General features: G+C 39.1%; 1 protein-coding gene across 4 annotated transcripts in view; it reads right to left on the bottom strand.

Annotated features, from left to right (window-relative positions):
* Positions 1-193: 193 nt before the first annotated feature.
* The window catches only part of PKP2 (plakophilin 2), a 41,127-nt gene continuing 20,451 nt past the window's right edge, over positions 194-20,869 (bottom strand). The window contains exons 6-13 of one of the 4 annotated variants that reach the window (XM_074902039.1): positions 17,685-17,862; positions 9,229-9,346; positions 7,599-7,760; positions 6,630-6,803; positions 5,893-6,046; positions 3,378-3,567; positions 2,317-2,404; positions 194-814 (exon numbers count right to left, since the gene is read on the bottom strand). In XM_074902039.1, coding sequence (XP_074758140.1) covers positions 746-814; positions 2,317-2,404; positions 3,378-3,567; positions 5,893-6,046; positions 6,630-6,803; positions 7,599-7,760; positions 9,229-9,346; positions 17,685-17,862 — 1,133 coding nt within the window. In that variant the 3' untranslated portion in view covers positions 194-745. The remainder of the gene's footprint in view (positions 815-2,316; positions 2,405-3,377; positions 3,568-5,892; positions 6,047-6,629; positions 6,804-7,598; positions 7,761-9,228; positions 9,347-17,684; positions 17,863-20,869) is intronic. The other 3 variants (XM_074902041.1, XM_074902040.1, XM_074902042.1) reach the window with 3 other exon arrangements.

Raw genomic sequence — 20,869 nt, 5'->3', positions numbered from 1 at the left:
GACAGGTCTAAGTTCAGCCCAAAGTGTCTGAAACATAGTGGTTCTAGTTAAAACCCTTTCTGGACACAGTTATAACAGCCATGTGAGGGAGGATGAGGAGCAAGGGATGGTAAGACCAGTGTAAAATCAGTTTTGTTGCTGTCACTGATGAAATCTCAAAGGAAAGGAGCTTAAGAACCAGCGAGCACATGAAGACAAGCAATACAAAAATAGTATTTTTAACTTCATTGGTGTTTTTATAATGCAGATAGTGAAACAGCTTCTTGTGTATACTCACAGAGTCTGGAGATTCTTGCTTAGCTTGTGGGAAGAAACAAAAGGGTGAAAAACTACTATGTCCTGAGCAGTGCACTTGATGCTTACCCACTGTAGAAAAATGTCTGTATAAAACAGTCTGAAAAGAATTTGCTGTCAACTGGCATTTCACGCCTCGCTATAAATGCCTGTTAGACTAAAGGCAGTCACCTGAAGCTCTGACTAGTGGTAAACCTGGATGAAGATTTACCTCAGACATCCTGAAGAATCCATCTTTGGTTATTCTCATATTGATATATACAATAACAACAAGGTGATTAGGATTAAAACCACAAACCATTTATGCTCTGGTCACTCAAGTCTTATATAAAATCAGCCTCTTTTTTTTCCAAGATACTTCCTGGTTCACAACGGCAACACCAACTGCATGAAGATAGTCACATTTACTGACGTATGATCTCATTTGTCTCCAGTGGTGTTATGCTCTGACTCAATCTTTTAGTGAGTTATAGGCCTTTGTGGTCCGGGTGTTGATGAAATCCGCCTTCTTAAAGTCAGCCTTTGGAATGAAAGAAACAGAATAAATCATTATCTTCCCTCGATTCTGTGAGGGAAGGGAGGGTTCAGCTGCCTAAAGCTAGATAAGGAGCTATGGTAGGGGTCTAGGCATTGTTGTCTACAGTCAACAGAGGCAGAACAGGCATCTCCCAGGACTGACTCAATTCAGTTCAGAAGACAGGCAGATGAATCATTGGAGTTGCTTAACTCTCTCCACCAACTGTGCGGGGACCCTATTCTAGCTCAGCTCCACAGACTCCTAACTCTTAGGTGACTAATGTTGAGATTAACCCTATCTGAACAAAGGGTACAAGGCACGGCAAAATGACTCAGGATTTTATCAGTCTCATTTGATCAAGTTATTTCTGTTTCTTATTAGATGGACTTTTCAAAAATGTCTAGGCATTAGGTGGCCTGGAGTTTTCAGTGCTGTACCTGATCTCTCTAGGTGACCCAATCTGCAGAGGAACAGCAAGTAATCAGCATTTTTCAAAACTCAGATCTGACAAATGTATCTTATAGGCATACCAAAAGTACCAGTGACTTCAGAAAATTCATGCCATCAGGGATATTGCTGTACAGTAAAGTCAGGAACATATTTGCAAAAAAACAAAGACAACAAAATCCATTTAAAGTTTATACAGATACAGCACCCTTGCTCCTGAACACAGATTTCTGGTTTGTGCTGAGTGTGATGCAAGACTGTTAAAAGGACACTACACCAGGAAACTTTTTTTGAGCAAATTTCAACAAAAAATCTACAAGAAACAAGCTGACTAATAAATGTTGAAGGCTAGAGCTTGAAAAAATGGAACAGTTTTAGGTTATATGGAATTTTAGGTGACAGAAATTCTGAACAGTAAGAAAAGAAGGAGTGAAAACAGTTTGAAATGCAGGTTGAAGGTAGGTGGGTTGAAGTCAACCCAGCTGTGTGCTTAAAAAACAGTCATAGAGCTCTACAAACTGGCTTGTTGGCTGGTTCATGCTGGTCATTTTTTGTTTGATTTTGATTGTGGCAGTAAACATTTACCAACACCTTTCCCAGGCCCTAGCTTTTTGTTTGAATATAACTAACACCTGGGCTCCCAGACCATATAAACAGGGAGAACAAAACTGCTCTGGTTTTAAAGCAGGAAGCTGCCTCGCCCTGCTTTGCTTTTGCTGGCACCTTAGGCTCTCTGTGTCAGTCAGTGGTGGATGAACACCTACAGTGCATCAGTTCTCACCATCTGACACTGCAACAGCAGCAACATTTTTCATAAACTTTGCCAGTAGATATGAAATCACAGAGGGAGAGAATATGAACACATGAGCAAAACTAAGGGCATGCATTGTACAGCATTATGGACAAGTAACAGAAATACCAAATTCAAAGACCACTTGAAATCCTATCATAGGTTGTTTCTTAACAGTGCAGAAGTCCTAAGGGTCCCAGGGGACAAACGAGCGGGTTCTCAGTTGAAAAGGACAGATTACATGTCTTTGCTGTAATCCAGATCTTACCTTTTTGTAAGCGCTGTGGAGGTCGGTATGTGACCACAAGGAGTAGAGGAGGACTGAAGCAGCCCTACTAGCTTTGCTGAACATGTTACTATAATTTTGCAAAAAGAATGATAAAACATGTTTAAATTCTCACTTCACAATCACAGTGCATGTGCAGACTTCAGCAAATGTAACCTGGTAGCATTTGTTCTGTCTCTTTCCTCCTAAATGCTGTTTTACTGTTCTTTAGGTATGCTAGTGTGTTTCATGCTGTCCTGACTACTGACAAATGAAACACGCCTGCCTGCTTCACTCATGCTTCAAAATTAGGGAGAAATTAAGTACTTTATAGCCTTCATCTTAGAGTACCTATCATACTATTCATTTTCAGTTGAGGAAAATATGTCTCAGTGTAACGTGCATTTGAAAGGATCTTTCCAGCAGGCAAAATCTCTGGTTAGTTAGATAGGATTTAAACTATTCAGGCTGTCATGAGGCCTCCTTTACTGAGATGAATTTCCTCTTTCACTTGTAAAAAGAGAGGAAGGCAAACAAAATAATTATTCATATTCATAAAGCATTAATTATCTTTGAGTAAATATTGGCTGCATGTGATTATATATTAAAGAATGATTAAAAAGAATTTCAGATCTATTATCTAAAATGCCACTTTATAAACAATTTTTAAGTACAGTTCTGTAAGTTCTATAAAATGTATCCCTGTGCTTTACTGCTAAAGATTATCAGGGCTGTGTTACAAGGAACAAGAAAAAGGAAACTTTTTTGGGGCAGATAGTCTGATGGTCAACCACTATATATATCAGAATCTAGATTATATTGTGCAGTTATCTTCTGAGGAGTTATTAAAAATATTGGAACGTGGCAAATTTAGCTGTGGATGCAACAGTTGTTAGAAGATATTTTTCTGTATTTCCCAATATGTGCAGTTCTATTCACAGTCACTTGTTTAAGCTGTACTGAACCTTGAGATGCAGTGGTTTTCTCCCCAAGTGGCAGAGGTTGCAATTATTTTTCTCCAGGGAAAGGAGAAGGGAGAGGGGAAGGCTTCTCAATCATCTTACCTGTCATTCATGCTGATGGCAATAATCTTTGGTAGGCCATCAGCACTCAGGAGAAGACGTGCATTGTGTGAATTGCTCTGTGTCAAATTGTACAAGGTGTAGCAGATGGATGCTGTGGTTTCGCAGCCAATATCAGACCCCAGGACAGACTCAGGAAGTACTGAGACCAAATCAGGCAAAACTTCTCTAGCTACAAGTTGGAAGAGAGACAAGCAATTCCATTACTAGCGGGTGCAGATTTATCTAGGGGTCCTACAGGATCTTATATTCCTCCCTTTATCACCTGCCAGGGTGCTGTGTGCTCCCACACAGAGTTATGGTTTCATACCAGCATTACATCCCGACAATTTAGATGAAGCTGCACTAAATCAGACTATGTATTTTGCCTCATACACAGTACATTAATACTTCATAGTGAGGTCACTAGGTGTGTGATAACAGCAGGCTGTCACTTCCTGAGGAACCCTGTGTGTCTTACGGGTAATTGTGGGCGTAGTGATACACAGCAAGCTAAGGAAGGGTGAGTACAGTACAGCTGTTAGTACTGCATTATTTATCAGTGGTCAGCTATAAGGGGATGCACATACTCAACCTTCTGAGCCAGTATGCAAGCTATTTATTTAAGAAGAACATCATATTCTGAAGTCCATCCCTTCTGAAGAAACATCACTTTGACCACACTGGGTGCGACCCTACAAGCCAACCAAGCAGCAAACAGCTGCTCAGGGCAGCAGCTGAGTCCTACTGTACACTGTGAGATCTGTGCCATGTCGACCAGGGCTGATGGAGAAAATTACAGCAGTCAGCAAGAGCTCATAGCCAGGTGCTCCCACTGTAAGAAGTAGCACTGGGCAATAGTTTGGGGCATTTCGGGCCATTCTCCCCTTCCTACCCAATGTTTCACTAGGATAGAGCACTTTGCTCTCTGTGAGTGCTGTTCATTCCTCCAGATGGGTGTGTAATGTGGTTCATGTATACTGAGATTAAACTACATACAATTTAGAAAAGGACCTTTAAAACTGAATGAACCACCTGCTATGCTAAGTATCAGTCTAAGCAGTTATGTCAAACATGATAGTCCATTTTTTCTTCCATTGGTAAATGAAGGAAGGTGATTTTCAGGGAGTACATTTGGAGTATCTTGAAAATGTCAGTTCAGAACAAATGCTATTTTTTCAAATAAAATAGGAAATTTTCTGCTGCTTTTCACTCATTTTACTTCAGAGATCTTCTATATTGAATTTATCTCATTGATCTTATTGATATTATATCTTATTGATATATTGTCTTATTGATATCAAGGGTTCATTCTGCTTGATAAATATAGATGCTTTTAACTAGGAAACAGTACGACCTTCCAAATGTTTTCCTTTGGCCAAAATTATTTGGAGAATTTGACCTGAATTCACACATGTTTTCAGCCAGTCAAAAAGAACACCTTTTCAAGGAGAAATAGCTCATCTGAAATTTCTTCAGTTCTCTCTACTACAGGTAAAGTAAGAAAATGACTGTGAACACGCAAGATAAAGCACCTTTCTCCAAAGCTTCATGGTATTCTGTCTTTCCCACATTCTTTCAGAAGTTGTTTTTCCTGATGAAATCCCAACTTCTCCTCAGTTTAATTCCTATTCTCCCTGGGTGATTCACCACTTGTAATTTTTAACACCATATGGAATATCTCTTTGAAATCAGCCCAACAACTTGTTATAATACTTTCATTAACAGGAATGTTCTCTAAGGGTTAAAAGGTGCCCAGGAGACTGTTCCCACAATTCTGGAGGTTTATCTGCCCCATGAACCAGCTGTGTGCCTGCAATTTCCCCCTCACCGTTTGGTGGGAACACAGAAAAGGACAACAAATTCTGAGAATTCATTTTATCCTATCAGTAGGAAAAAATTTCAAATATACATTAAATTGAAATAAGAATACTCAGAATAGAAATGGCTTCTGATGTGAAAACAATGATAACAATTTAGAAATAAGGTCCTCTAAAAAGACCAAACTATTTTTTCTATAGCATCATCTAGCTTTCATTCTCAAATAACTTATGTAGGAAAACTGTGTGAGGCGCAAGCTTCCAAAGCTTTGTGTCTAAAAGAAGAAAGTATGGTATTTGCTAGAAGAATTAGAGATGTTCTATGATTTCTCGCAAAGGATTACATAGCTGTGACAGCACAGATCTTGGCACTTACCTTCCTTTACCCTATTTTAAGCAGAAGAAAAACTCCCTCTCCAAATCTTGTAGATTTTACTCCCATTATGTAATTTTTGAAAGTAAAATCAATGAAAGAAGCTGATGAGGAATACACAATTTAGAGAAAACTTGAGGTTAGAGTCTTTCTTAGGCAAAACTCTTTATTTTCAACCCTGTATAATGACGGCAAGTATCTGACCTAAAAATCTATTAAACTCATGTATCAGTTCTTTTGCATATTTATTTTTTTAAAGAAGGAAACTCTAAGGTAAAGAGAGCAGAGAAAGAAAGCCCAAAAGGCAATGTCAGTGTTTGCTCACCTATATCACTTTGCAGAGAGGTGTTGCGAGACAAGTTCCTGAGCAGTGAGACTGCTGTTTTCTTTACTGTCGGGTGGCTTACATGCAGCATAGTTCGAATACTTGGAAGACCATTTGCCTTCTGAACAACAGTCCGGGCCACCGCAAACGGCATCTGTTATAAGGCATGTGGCAACAGTGTGTCATTACCCTCATAAAAAACCACAGCAGGTTCTCTACATCAATTTAAGCACGTATAAAATAGTTTAAATCCAGAGCTACATATGAGCTGCAACAGAAAAGAAAGGTGATATAAAAGAAGTTTTGAGCCCTCTTTCTCCCATGTAGTCTTTGGCCAGTTCCTCACAAAGAGGCCATTAGTTTCTTCACCAGAAAAGTGGTCTGTGGTTGTGTCAGAGCCTTTCTCTCCCCACAGCACTATGTTTCACAAAACCACTTTTCTGGTGCTTTTAACATCTACTCATCCCTCACTGTGCAATGAATTAGCAAATTCCACATGCAGAGGAGTACACAGTGAGAAGAAGCAGTACCCATATTTGCCAAGCAAGAAACAGCTGCACTGCTAGTTTTGACCTTCCTTTCAATGTCCTTTGACTTCCTTGATCATGTCTGCAAGCCAGTGAATTGTCAGTGGTTATCTGAGCTCAGTGTGGTGGGCATATTTCACTGCACCGCTATTCTCTATGCATTCACATTAATAACCCAACAGTAACAAAAAAAGGAAAAAGCTGACTTACTGGTCCAGTGCCAGCTGTGAGGTTCTGGAGAGCTCCCAGGGATGCTTCCTGGGTATAGTTTCTTGTACTCTTTGCAATTAAGGAGAGATATATCCTAATCAGTGTGGAATGCCAGAGCGATTCAATGCCTCTGGGATTGCTCTTTTCCTCAGGTAGTGGGGTGTCCTGCTGCTTCTAAACATGTAAACAGAATGAACCTTTAGAAACAGTGACCTTATATGACTTAATGCATCACAAGCCATTTTGTAACTATGACCAGATTATTTGCAGATTGTCAAATTGTGAACTCAAATGATGATGTATAAAATTTCAATATTTAATTATGCTGGCCACTCCATCCAAAAAGAGGAGATAGATATGGGGGAAGCTGCTTCTCATCTCTCAGCAACTGACACTAGGAGCCAAGGCCAAGGAGAAACAGAAATGGCCAGCTAGAGTTGTACTGTGGATCAAATGGGAGAAGGCAGAATATAGTCCAGCAAAATCAATAGATAGGAAAGGGTCATCAACCCTCTCCTTTTGCTTTTGCCCTCCCCAATACCTGTTTTCCCTCCAACAACTGCCAGTTGCCAGATATTTGTGATGTGTACCACATGGCATCAAAAGAAGAGGTTTTGAGATGGCCCAAAAGCCAGCAAGTCATGGAAGCAGCATCACAACACCCACTCATTAGCAGGGCACTTGCACAATTGCCGTATGTGGTACAGATACCACATAGATCCATCAGAAGGGATCAAACTGTGTTGCAGTATTCCTCAACTAATGAAACAGGGAATTCATATGTCATTTTCATCATCAGCAGCTGAAGATAATGGGAGTTAGGAAATAATAAATTTGCATTTTTGGGGCAAGTGAATGTCACACTACCAGATACATCAATAACAGACTGTTAAGTAGATTACAGCCTTATTCTCCAGAAGCTGCTACAACTGATTAATAAAAGGAGATGTAACTAAACATGTGCTTTACCTCTTTTACTTTTCTGCTCCGTGTTCCAAAACAGCCTGGTGTTTTATCATTGCTAGAAATATTTCTTCTTTGCATATATATGCTCTGGGCATAGCTCTCAGGGAGTTCTATCTCTAGCTGGTAGGAAAGATTGTGAAGAATGCACACACAGTTCTCTGTGGCCTAAAATAATAAAAGAATAGAAATCTTGAAAGCTTTGGCATGCGTTGAAGGGACATGTATAGACATGGGAAGAATTTTCATTTTTGGATCTTCAACAACTAACTGCAGCTTCTAATGGCTTACAGAAGAGCTAGTCTTTGTACCAGTGATCCACAAGACTGCATTTACACTGATAAATTAAACATGCCCTGGGATGTTCCCGAGCACGGAAGCCAAATGGCACACAGGGCTTGCATTCAGAGCAGGGTGCATGCCTGTTGGAAATGGTCCTTGGACATTATAATTCCTGAATTGTGACTGGGAATTGTTTGGGCAAGTGCTATTTGGTACAGATCAGAAGTGTGCCAAGGAAGGTTTAAGAGCTTAAGAGTAAAGATGATCATGTACACACCTCGCCATAGTGTCAGTAAAAGGAAAGCTTTGTACCTTTCCTAAGGAGAAAGCACATTTCTGTGGCAGAATGCTCTTTTTAAATTAGAAGTGCCTTTCTGGGCATGGCTAAGGTCAAGTCTACAATTTCTGAGTGATGAGTCTAGTGGCAAATAGCTTTATTACCAGTTCCTTCTTTTTTGAAAGTAAAAAAGGAATGAGTAGTTTTAAGACAAAATGCAGCAGGGAGCTATTGGCACAAGTGTAATGTGCTGGATTCTCCCTGAAGCTAATTGCACTGAATACAGGGAGATGGAGAAGCTCAAGTAACTAATCCTAGAACAGAGCTATAAATGTGCAGTAATTACCACTACACAGCACAAGTTATAGCAGGCATGCTAGAAGTGCCTCACAGGCTGCGGGCTAACCTTCTTGTAAGTGGTGATTGGTCTTCTCAGCCAACTTCACTCAGCTAAAGACAAGCATGTAGTCTAAGCAGTGTTCAGTCAATGGTGGGAGGAAGAGCATGAAACTGGCTTCTGGAGGTGTTCATGTCCTTGTAGTTACTGGCTTAGGCAGCAAGTATAACTTCTAAAAAACTTAGAAATATGAATCCCATTCTAAATGATCCAAGCTCTTTAATTACACTGTCACCCAAAGGGATTTAGGCTCTTCATTTCCTAAGGGGTACATAGCACTAAATACACAGGAACGTAACTAGATTAATATTTTAAGCTTCCAGATAGCTATCTCACTGAGACAGCTAAAAAAGGTGGTATCTGACTTTTTAGGTGTTTCAGTATCTCTGAAAGCTGTGACTTTATGCCACTTTTTAAAAAAAGATGGAAGTTTCTAGCTCTCTCTGGTGATTCTGAAAATGTTTTCCAAGTGCTAAGGTATGTTATTCTTTTAGATTGCAGGATAAAAATACTTCAAAAGGCTTCTTACTGGACTTTTATCTTTGATAACAGTTCTAAAAGCCCTGGAAATAAGTTTGGCAGTTACATCGCAACTGTTTCTGAACACTGGTTTCTAAACACACAAAAAATGTTCTCTTAGCAATTTCCCCTAGGAAAAGACCTTTAATCTCAAAGAATACCTTGTCATTAGGCTTGTGGTCTGCAATAGCTCCTTGAATATAATACACAAGAGAATCAATCAAGCCGTCACATTCTCTCATCTTTTTCCTTCCTTCTGGGCCAGCAGAGCTCATGTTTCTGTGCAGGAAGGAATATGTTGGTGAGAGGAGATTTAGTCAAAGATATTTCCTTGTGACCCTCTGACAAACTTTTCCAGCTAAACCTTAAAGATACTGAAGTTAAGGTTGACTGCTTCCTCTTTTCAGAGCTGTAAAATAATCTGAGCCTCTACTAAGTAAAATTTTCACATTGGTGCACTCCCAGACAAAAACAAATACTCCAGAAAAACAACCTGTGGTGTTTGGACAGATAATGTAAGACCTGACTCAAATCTTCATTTCAAAGTTGAATTAATCCTTTTTAAACAGTCAAACTGGATTTTTTTTTTATTATTCCATTTTTAGTTAAATTTTTAATAGTTGGGACAATAACTAGGTCAAACCATCAGAGGGAAGATACCTGTAAAAATTTCCATGCGCACAAACATCCTTTAGCATTTACCTACACCAAACCAGTTCTTGATCCAAGATGACCCATCAACTGACACATGTTCTGAGAGTTTCAGCAACATTTGTACATTAACATGTAAAGACAACCGATGTCAGTTAAGGGGCCAAATTCACATGGCAACTCACGTGCTTATGGAAATGCTCTGAGGGGTGCTAGAGGGCAGGAGGGGACATGAATGCAGCCAAACTGGTAGGCTGGAGCAGCAGCCTGGCCCCACTGCTGGGCGAGAGGCTAAGGGGATAAATTGGGACAGGGCTTCCACTGCCATTGCTGCCAGAGCAGCAGCGTGAGACAAGGAATAGGAAAAAATACACTGTGTTCAGCTGATTCCCAGCTTCCCAGAGAAGCTACTGGCACCTAAGCAGAAAAAAAGCTGAAGGCACTAGAAGTTGGTCAGTCAAAGAGGGAAATACCAGATGCCTTCTGCAGATGCCTTTGGCTGTTCTACCACAGTGGTTCAGACGCTGCTCTGCTGCTTTCTGCTTCCTCCAGACCCAAAGGAAGGCACTGTTTGCCAGGCTTTCAACTAACACTTTCTGTCCTTTGTGGTAATCCAAGTACAACTTGAAAATTAATTATGAAACTGATTGAAAAACTCCTGAAAAGCTAAACACACATTTGCTGCTTGAAGTTTGGCTCTAAATAAGCTACTGATTTCCAGGGAAGTAACAACACTTCCAATTTGGGGGTATAATTATTTTTACAAGTGAACAAACTCTGAATTATGGAATGCACGAATTATAAAACTAGGCCTCATTATTTTGGACTCCTACAGCTCTGCTGGACAAAAGGCTGCATGCAGTTTTCACATTCCAGTTCTTTGCTTGAAATAATGTTAAGTATAACCCAGTCTTAGCATCCATCACAAAGGAACATGTTCTTTTAGACAGCTTCAGGGTGTTTGTTTTGCATGCTTACTTTACCCACTAAAAACTACACTGTTTTAAAAATTTATTAATGACAAATCCAGTAAAGTACTTCCTTTACTTCCTTTACTTCCTTAAACTTCCCTATGGCTTATGATTGTAAAATGAATGCAGCATTTTATATACTGTCAATGCAGTTCAGGTTTTATCCCCAGGGAAATACTTATTCAGATTAAATACTAATGCACTGTAATTATAGTTTTACTTTAGGTCATGCTGTTAACAATATGCCTATTTACAAGTTCATTTAGTCTCTCACAGAATTAATATTCAGATTCCTCACTATAGACATCACTTTGGAATTTAATGTTACCTATATGTCACATTAGAGGCATGTCACCCTTTCATATGTTTATGGTTATGCTGACAGAAATGTACATGTTACAGCCCTCCCAGCACATAGCAAAAATAGTTTCTGAGGCGCACAGACTAAAAATACTATTAAAAGATAAGTGTGGAATTTCTCGCACCAAAGACACTTCAGCTGGAACAGTGTTTCGTTTTGTCATGGCATGTTATTCTAAAAAGCCCTGAACTTTTGACAATGACCATCATGCTGAATGTCTGTGCAAGGAGAGGCCACCATGCGGCCTTGCTGTCCAGCATGAATATGGTGGGGCACATCACAGCTTTATAGCTCAGGAGGCAGAGAAGAGACTGAACCAGAAGCCCTGTCTTGTTCTGCAAAGGAAACGAATTACTGAACTCTGTTTCATTGAGAAGCTGATGCTCAACTGTTCATCCACTCAGAGACAGCAGTGTGTCTGTGCGCACATCTGTACACATACAGCCACTCCATTCTCCACCTTTCCCTATTTCCTTACTCTCTCAATTGCATAAAAATATTATTAGACTGTGAAAAAAACAAAACTTGTTTCTGAGAAGTGTCACAGAAACATAAATTAACAACAAAAAAAAAAAAAAAAATTGAAACAATGGCAACAATTTGCTTAGAAAATTGCAAAACTGACTTCATCTTGGCTTCCCAAAATTTGAGGTTCCTGACAACTAGAACGCTTTCCTCTGAGCTCTGGAGTTGGACTCTTTTTGTAGTGGAGCTCCTGGAGGCCTTGAAATACTCAGTGCTTGGGCAATTGTTGTGGTTGGGCTGGCCAAGTATTGTGGCTCATGGCAGCCCTGATGGCAACACTTCAGGGCTACCTAGAAATATTCAAGTCTGTTGTGCAAGTTTGTTTTACTTGCATTTCATCAGAAGTACACTGAGACAAATACATCCATGGATAAAAGGATCAGCTGGAGTCAAGATCAATAGTCTTCTTATAGAAAAACTCTTCTGCTACCCAATTTCTGACATCTCTACCCTGCATTGGTACTGAATGGTTGGGAGAATGCAGCATGGGGAGAATGCAGCCTTAGGGAAATCACTGCTTGTAGGGATGCTTTCCTTTGAATGACGTTTTGGCAATATCTAACTATTAAAAATCTCTGACTTCTGGCATGCTTAAATACACTAATCCTGTTGACATGCCCAAACTATACCACATGCTAATGTGGATGCACTGTATCTATCTGTGTGCCTCATTTATCTCATCCTGTATTTGCTGCTTCTGTTCTCTCTTGCACACATGTACGGTGTAATATATCTGTAACCCTAATAGCTGTTTGCCCATGTTCCTGTGGCGTTTGTGCAGGATCAGCTAATTCCCTACTGAGAAATATTGTTCTGATCCAGACATCTGATGTAAATACAAAGAAATGTAACACTATCAAATCAAGTGTGATTTTGAAAGAAACAGAATGATAATGCATGTTCAGTTAGCTTGCAAATGGCACCAAATGAAAGGAATACTCCCTTTAAGCCAGCACTGAGTCACACACTGGCCAACTATGTTGGAAAAAGGTTTTGCACTGCTGTGAATGAACCACACGACTGATAAGAAGAGGACTTTTGCTCCTGGGACTCATTCTGTTAAAACTGGTAATTTGAATTTAACTCAATTACATAGTAACAATTTCCTGAAGTAGTTCAGGGAATTCTATTCCCTTCATGCCTTACACAATTCAAAAATGCAACAGGGAGGGAAAAGTATCCATGGATCTGCTTACTAACTACAGGCACCACCCTGCAAGCTGCTTGCTGGAAATAAAAAAAATTCCTTTCAGGAATGGGGGGAGCAGATAAACTGAAGAGGAGGCAAGAAAAGATAAGAATGGATGGAAATAAACTTCAAGGAATGGCAATGCTACGCAAGAGGCCTTGGTTCAAAGACTTGTTATCATCAGTCATTTGTTTTACATTCTCTCTTAGAAGCTTCCATTATGAAACTGAACTGCCTTTATGCTTTTTAACACATGGGGAGAGCTTTGGCTTCACTTCCCTCCAGAGCAAATGGAAGTAGATGTTTATGCAGCCTCCTGGTCTGAAGGGCAATGATACTACTTCCTCCAACAGCTTTCCACCATACTTGTGGGTCACTCTATAATTCACAAAGAGTTTAAGAGGGAGCTGGGACAAAGGGTGAAAAATGATCACGAAAAAGGAAAGTTTACTTCTATTTTACTGTCTGGGGAACCTGGAACAGAGAGGTTATCTGACTTTTCTGGAGACAGTTTTCTAGAAGGTTTGAAGAATTAGGACACATAGGGTTACAGGATGCTCCAGTTACAGAGCAATTAAAAAGGAGGAATCTAATGAAACACAACAGTTGAGATTGCTAGCTCCAACACTTAAATGAAATGTTTTGCAGGAGGAAATGTGACCACTAAAGACAAATTTTGGAAAGTTCAGCATTGCAGAACTTTTGGGAACAGGTATTTCAAGGTAAAAATGGAACTAGATTATTATCAGCTTTCAAGGTATAATACAGTCAACTTTCTACTAAGCCTTCCTTTTAATCAGAGGAAGAGCCATGCCTGAAATTCACTTATGTATATAAACAATATTCAAAACCATATATTCTGCATGCTGTTGGCACCTTAACCTTTCAGACTCAGAGAAGGAGCGTAGAAGAGGAGGTTAAGTATCTTGAAGATTTCTACCCATTGGTAGACAGAACTATTACATGTAGGAGTTTCAAGCCAAGAAAAAGTGACTTTACCTTTAAAATTCAATAAGACTTGTCTGCAAAAATCTGCAATACTCTTCTAGATAGTTTAATACACCGGTTTTACTTGTTCAGCTTGTTGCCAGGCAGCCAGTGAAGTCTTTCTATTTGTCTTACTCTGCCTGTTCAGGGCACAGTGCTTTTTATCATATTCCAGGACTGAACAATACTATTACTTATTCTAACTGCTAATGCAGAATTGTGTGGTGTACACAGCTTCTTTTTATTATGTAAGTTTTGTGACCTGCAATTTCTGTAAAACTGTGTCAGAAGCAAAGCTTTAAGACAAATTACAGACCTAGAGAATGGGATTAACAAATTCTTCTAACGTCAGACTTCCTTATCAGTGACTGCATATGCTGACACAGGCAGCCAAGACACAGGCACTCCACCATAATTCTGGCAATAACTGGTTAGAAGAATGGGGAGTGTTCTGGGCATTCACTCATTACAGTGTTAGTATTTACAATATTATCTGCTAGATGTGAATTCACTTCTCCTGTTGAAATTCTATCAAAGAGGATGGAAGAGAGCTTTAATTTATTAGTTGATAACTGTGTGGCACAGCGCATACGCCCATGTCAGATGATAGTGTTAGATTTGGACTGTGGGTGTTCCTTTCAGTCAATAGGTATATCTAAATCTTTGAAAAGAAGTTTTGGCATTCTCTTGTAACGAAGTACTGTACTATGCATAATGGATTGCACTTCAAAGTACTATTTTTACCCTGTAATAGAAGCTGCAGGCTATAGACTTTATCAGCATGTTAGTATTACAAAAGGGAAGACTAATTACAGATTTATATTCTGGCAAATATATATACTCTTTAAACATCTTTAGTAGCAACATCATTCCCTCAGTGCACAGGTTTTTTTACTTTGTGGTGTGCTCTTCTTTTATTTTTCAGGATTTCTTTGTTAAGAGGGTTTTTTTTTTTTTTAATTAATACATAAGGAAGGAATACCTCAAGTCACCTAATTTGGGATATGTGTTAATTTCCAAAAAAGAGATGCAAACTGATTAATCTTAAAAATCTTGGTTATTTGGTCTGTACAAATATAGTAAGCCTCATTAAAATTTACTCTCTGCTAGAAAGTATGTTGGAGATCCTGCAGATCGACTTCACCTGGGAATTTCCAAACCCTTCTTGTTATAATTTTCAGAGTTCGAGCTCTTGAAAATGAGAAGGACTGGAGTATAGACATCATATTTTCAAAATGGGTAATGTATCTTTGAGAACCAAGGTAAGAGCAGTTTGAGATACTTTTCATTAAGGCTGCAGAGCTAACAGCAGCTCTGAAGCAGCCCCACTCACTGACTTTCAGTACAGAGTAAGTTATGTTTTGAATCTATTTTTCTTTAACTTAAAACAACTCATCTAACATTATGCCTTATTTATCACATATCAAATCGTGTCAAATTACTGCAACAAGCTCAGAAACAGTAATACCATGCTAAAACTGAGAAAATTCTGTGCTCCCATCATATGGCTCCTAGGGAAGAGGAGGTTCCAGAGTCCTAGTGCAGGAGAGGAGCAGGTCGTGTGACCACAGAGCAGCACAGCTAACAGCCAGACGTGTTTCTGTACAAATGCAGCTTGGGCTAACTAACACGAAAAAAGACAACCTGCTTCATTTCAGAGACAACATCCCTAGCATTAGCTAGAGACATTTTATTATGGGTAGTTAATGTTTCTCTGTATTTTCTTTTGAGCCATCAGAGAAAATAAAAGTTAATTATTACTTAGAGATGAAGTTAATTAGTAGTTAGTGAGCTGACAGGAGTTCCTGCAAAAAAAGGTGCTTTATTGTTGAATATTTTGTATAGCTAACAATTCATTTGCCTTCCAAAACCACATGAGTCAGATACAGAACTGTTTACACAGTAAAAATTCATGCAATACAGACACAACTACTCTGCTATAGGACGTATTTACTGGGCAGCTTCCCAGCCTCTAAATTTCAAAGTTAATTCATTGTATTTTACTGAGAAGAGTTTAAAACTCTGGCCATGCCTTTGCACTCATACGTTACTCATTAATTATGCCAAACTATGTCCTTTCATGCAAATTTGAATGTGTAAACAAAAGTCATGAGCATGTTCTGCTTACTACCCAGGCTACTGTGCCTGGTACAGCTGGCAGGACCCAGCAGGTATTGAAGCAGAACTTATCCAGCACAAATGGTACAAAACACTGTTGTCCCATTAACACCTAAATACTGTTATAGATTAAGATGACTTGCTCAGTCTCTTGAAAGAAATTTCTGGGTACACGAGCACTCCAGTTGTCCCAGTGATGTACCTATGACACCAGAACTAATCCTTCAAGTGTGCTAGTCTTCCAGTAGCCCAAATGGCACTTACAGGACTATACACCAGTAAAGTGCAAAGAGAATAAATTGTGAAAGCAAGCTGCCAGCTTTGTGGTTCTTATGGGAAATGCTAACACTCCTGGATGTCTGAACCTGAGCAACTCAAAGGAACTGCCCACAATGAGTTATCCACTGTAAACAACATTACCACGGCTTGAATAAAACAGGCATGACAACAAATTTCTGTTGAGGTGACTGTGAAACAGTGATATATGAATATAGTGAATTTTCTTTGCCCTTCATAGAGGACTAGTTTCTTGTTTACATAGAATCAAATTCTCTAAATAGAGGCATGTGACGATAAAAATCCTATTACTGCCTATAACTGTGTTTTGCTCCAGCACAACTAAGAAATTGTGTTTCAAAGAAATGAACCTTACTGCATTACCTGCTATAGTCTAGGACTCTTCACAGGGTTTTGCACTGCTACTTTTCAACAAATACAACCATAAATCGGTAATGTCAGTCAGAAATACAGATACATACTCAAGCTATGTATAAGAGTCTTAATTATTTTGAGTTTGTAGAGTAGGCATATTTTTATGATTCCAGTGGATAGTTGCTTCTTATGCTTCATAAATTTTAGAAATTAAAATGAAGCAGGAATTGTGTGAAAAAGGTATTAACAAAGTGGTTATAAACGATACTTATATGGGTCAAAGAACTTTACATCCTATGAAAGTGCCACTCTTGTATTTGTATCACCAGATCATACAACTTCAGACCTAGGCTTTAAAGGTCACCATGCTATACATCTGCTAGAGCACTGGTCTCCCCAAGAGGTGCACAAGACAGTCTACTGGGGTGTGGGAAAGAAATAGTTTTGTACCATTAATAAATAAAATTTTAAAAATTAAACCAGGGTTAATTTCATCTTTATATGATCCTTTTTAATTTCTAGTTTTATGTATACTTTCTAATGTACATAATATATTAGTACAGTAGTACAAGTTATCTATTTTATAACAAAATAAATATACATATACTGAGGGAGTCTTCTCAAAAGGTTTTACTGATAGGGGTATATGATCAAGAAGGTTTGGGGACCACTGCACTGGAGCCTTAAAATAAAAGTTTCACACAGGTTTAAAGTCTCTTTTAACTTACTGTTAGCTTTTCTCCAGTGCTAATTTGTAATAGCACTCCTAACAACCACTTTAAAAAGATTTGTTTTCACTACTGTCATCATCAGTCAGGAGCTAATACTATACACCATACCAATAACTGTTACTCAGTGAAGGATCTCTTCAACTTCAATGCAACTATGCACTGTAACCAGGCCTCTGATTACTATCTTCTGTTATGGATATACTTAGTTGTGGAGTACCTATCAAATGAATATATAGGACCCTTATAAAGCAAGCTGTTTTCACTGTATTGAGCAGTAATTTTTCTGGTCTGATACACATGAAGCATTTCAAAATATGTTCTGTATGCAAATTCTTCTCTTGGAGCCATTGAAGTTCAAAGCAAAAAGAAAATAAGTGTGCAGGACTGTTTTATCATCTCTGTTGTTTTGGGTACCTGTAGACTGAGTGCTCACCTCAAGCATCCTGTGGCATTATAGAAGATATCAGGGTCAGGTAGAATACTTGACTTTGGGTAATCACGATCTGGCCAGCCCGAGTAAGGTATGAGAACAGCTTCAGTCAGTGTCTGCAGGGCTTCTCTAATCAGCAGGTGCTTCAGCTGGTCATTGGAGGACAAATTCCACAACAAACCTGCAATATCCAAAATAAAATCAGAGTGGCAAAAAAACTCCCCTGCAGTTTGAAAGATCTAATCTTAAACTCCTTGAAGTCAATGAGTGAAGGAGTCTGCCTGGTACTTGATATCCTGAAGAGGAGCAGAAGGGGATGATAAGAGTTCACCAGCCCTGATCTGAGAACATGGAAACGAGGCAAAAAAAGAGGCACAATTACTCACATAATTAAAGTCAGATCTCTGTACAGTCTAACACCCGATGGAGAAGCAGTTTTCCATGGCTCTGCGTGTGAATTGCCCATCTGCAGCAATCATCTTCTCCATTACCAAAGTAACACAAGCTAAACAGAGCTAACAACACCGACACCGGCGATCGTTCTCCACACTTCCAGGGAGGAATGCATCCTTCTGGATGTGTGGCAGGACTAGTTGCACTTCCAAGACCAAAGAGTGGGAGAATAAACCTACATGCAAAGGGGGTAGATGGGAGATACAGCGAATAAGTTTACAGGTCTTTGGAAATCTGCTGGAAGACAGGAGATGTCCATCACCACGTACGTTTCTCTAACACTTTCCCTCACAGGGGGGAAAGCTATTAAAGACTGGTTGGTTGTTACTGTCCAGACATTTGTCACTAAACAAATCATTAAGTAATTCTACAAACCTTGCCTGCTCACAGCCTCCAAACAACAAAACAAATCTCAAATATAATCTTGCATAATTGACTAGCTTTTCTTATGTTCTATTTCAACAGATGACAATTCTTTTTAAAGTACTCTTCCCCTGGAAAAAGACACGTATTTCTGCTTTTCACTACAAAGGCATTCATTGTTTCCCCAGCCTGCTGCTCTAACTTTCACAGACTTCCTCCTCTAAACACTGGCAGAGTATTAGTGAATGTTCCTTTCATCAGTTCAGGAAAAAAAAAAAAAAAAAAAAGCTTCTTTTGTATCTCCTTACACTTTGAATTTAATTTCAGCTATTGTGAACAATAGGAAAATCAAAACAAAAGCCAGCCAGAAACAGCCAATTCCTTCTTCTGAGATCAGTTCTTCAATCTCTGTATTGGGTGATAAAAGGAAGAATGTATTTTCCTGAAGGATAAGTAAGGCTTATAGGAAATCAAGACATGCAGTCCAAAGGGCACTGGTAAGGGAAGCGGGTAAAGACAGAATGGCCCAATGCAAGTGCACAAGGACAGAATATCGTATTAAAAGGAAGAAGTGCATTCTGAGTTATAGACAGATACCTACAATAGAATTGTCAGAACAGAATTTGAGATGTTGTACAGATGTTGCACTGTAAATTTTCCCCCAAAAATCCCACCTTTACCCACAGGCACTGTCTCACTGGACTCTGAAAGATTCTCTCAGTGGCATTCTGGGTGTGGATGAATTTGTTCACATTAGAAAATGTCTTCAGGAGTGGGCTCTTTGCTTGCAACTATGCTATAATGTATTCATAGGGGCACAGTTTTCCCTTAGATGGTTATATGGGAAAATCAGTGAGATGTCCTTTTAAATTTTATTTCTTTTAATGACAGTTCTGTTTGTGCTGTAATCTTCCCTGCAGGAAAAAATTTCTTTCCTTTCTTAGATTTATGCTGCATGATAACAAGATCAAGAGCTTAGATACTCCCTGAAGGCTCATCTGGCTTACCTTCAAAAGCTATTTTTTTTGTTTTTTTCATGTCACAGACATTTTACTTTCTGTTCCTCAATATGCTCTCCAAATACTACAGAATGTCATTCCTGTGTTGGCTCCTGCATTGTCTCCAAGTGACATCCTCTCCTACTATTCATGAGTAACCTCATTCCCTCCCTAAGAGATTTGCAAGAATTATGTTTGTATGTCAAAAAAGGACAAATGCTATGGTTCCTTTACTTTACTTGTATCAGTTATTTTATGAAGTTAGCAAATTCAGTCACTGTGATCTTGAGGAGGTCTCTTTCCCCCTAAGAAGAGGTCATATAAGCACAGAAATTGCACAGAGAAACCAGACAGCTTTTTTCTGCACAGGGGCATTAATGTAAACTGGTCCACAGCAGCTTTCAAACCACTGTCATAAGCATAAAGCTATTTTGGTGGGGGTACTGGTTTGGTGCTTTTTGTTTTGTCCTGGGATGCACAGACTGTGAGGTAGGACACAGCACTTGCTATAACCAGCATTTATCTCATTTATCACTTCCATTGCTTTCAGTCTTTTCATAGGACAATACAAGACACGCTGCATGACTATGCTCACGCTTTATTCCTCAGCCTAGGCCTTGAAGAAAATACAAGCCATCAAAATATTATTTGAGAATGTATGATATGGCTTAATATTAGCCAAGCAGCTCTCTGTATTAACAGTGCTGGTACTAATAAGCCAGTGACCTTAAAGATAAGCTTCTAAGGCTGAGATGTACTTATATGCACAAGTATTAGATCATATTTCTGACAGGTAATAAAGTACAGTATGAGAAAACATCTGTGTCTCAGAGTTTTAACCTCCTTCTCTTCAACAACTTCCTTATCTTTGTATATTTTTGTCATGTGAAGTGCTTTGGTATCATGCTTCCTACACAGCAGTAGGAACAAGAAGCTCTGCTCTGCTGAACTTAGATGTATTTATTAACAAGTACCACATGCTTCCCAGGAGTCTTTCACCAGAGTTCAGTGTGGCATTATCAGATACCAAGATTATTTTACTAATCTCTTATGAGGGAAGACATTCAGCTAATTATCCTATCGTACATTTGGAAGTCCCTGATTTACAGTCAAAGTAGCCAAGTAATAAGTATGATGTAGAAAGACAGATGGGCTTCTCATGCTGAGCAGGTGAAAGCCCCAAGGTTCTGCATTTATTTTTCCCTGGAAGTATTACAACACTGCATTGTGATTGCACACATAGCTCTGATATTCCACCAGTCTTGCAGGAAGCCAAAGGCAATGCAACAGGAGAAACAAAACTTGTAGGTGAGCCATCAGTCAGACAGGGAAACTGTTGCTCAGCAGCATTTAACCATCTTGGTCGAAAGGCAT

Source organism: Athene noctua, chromosome 3 (genome assembly GCF_965140245.1).
Source record: "Athene noctua chromosome 3, bAthNoc1.hap1.1, whole genome shotgun sequence".
NCBI lineage: Eukaryota > Metazoa > Chordata > Aves > Strigiformes > Strigidae > Athene > Athene noctua.
The sequence above is the reverse complement of the archived record's forward strand: the minus strand, read 5'-3'. Positions and strand labels throughout refer to the sequence as shown.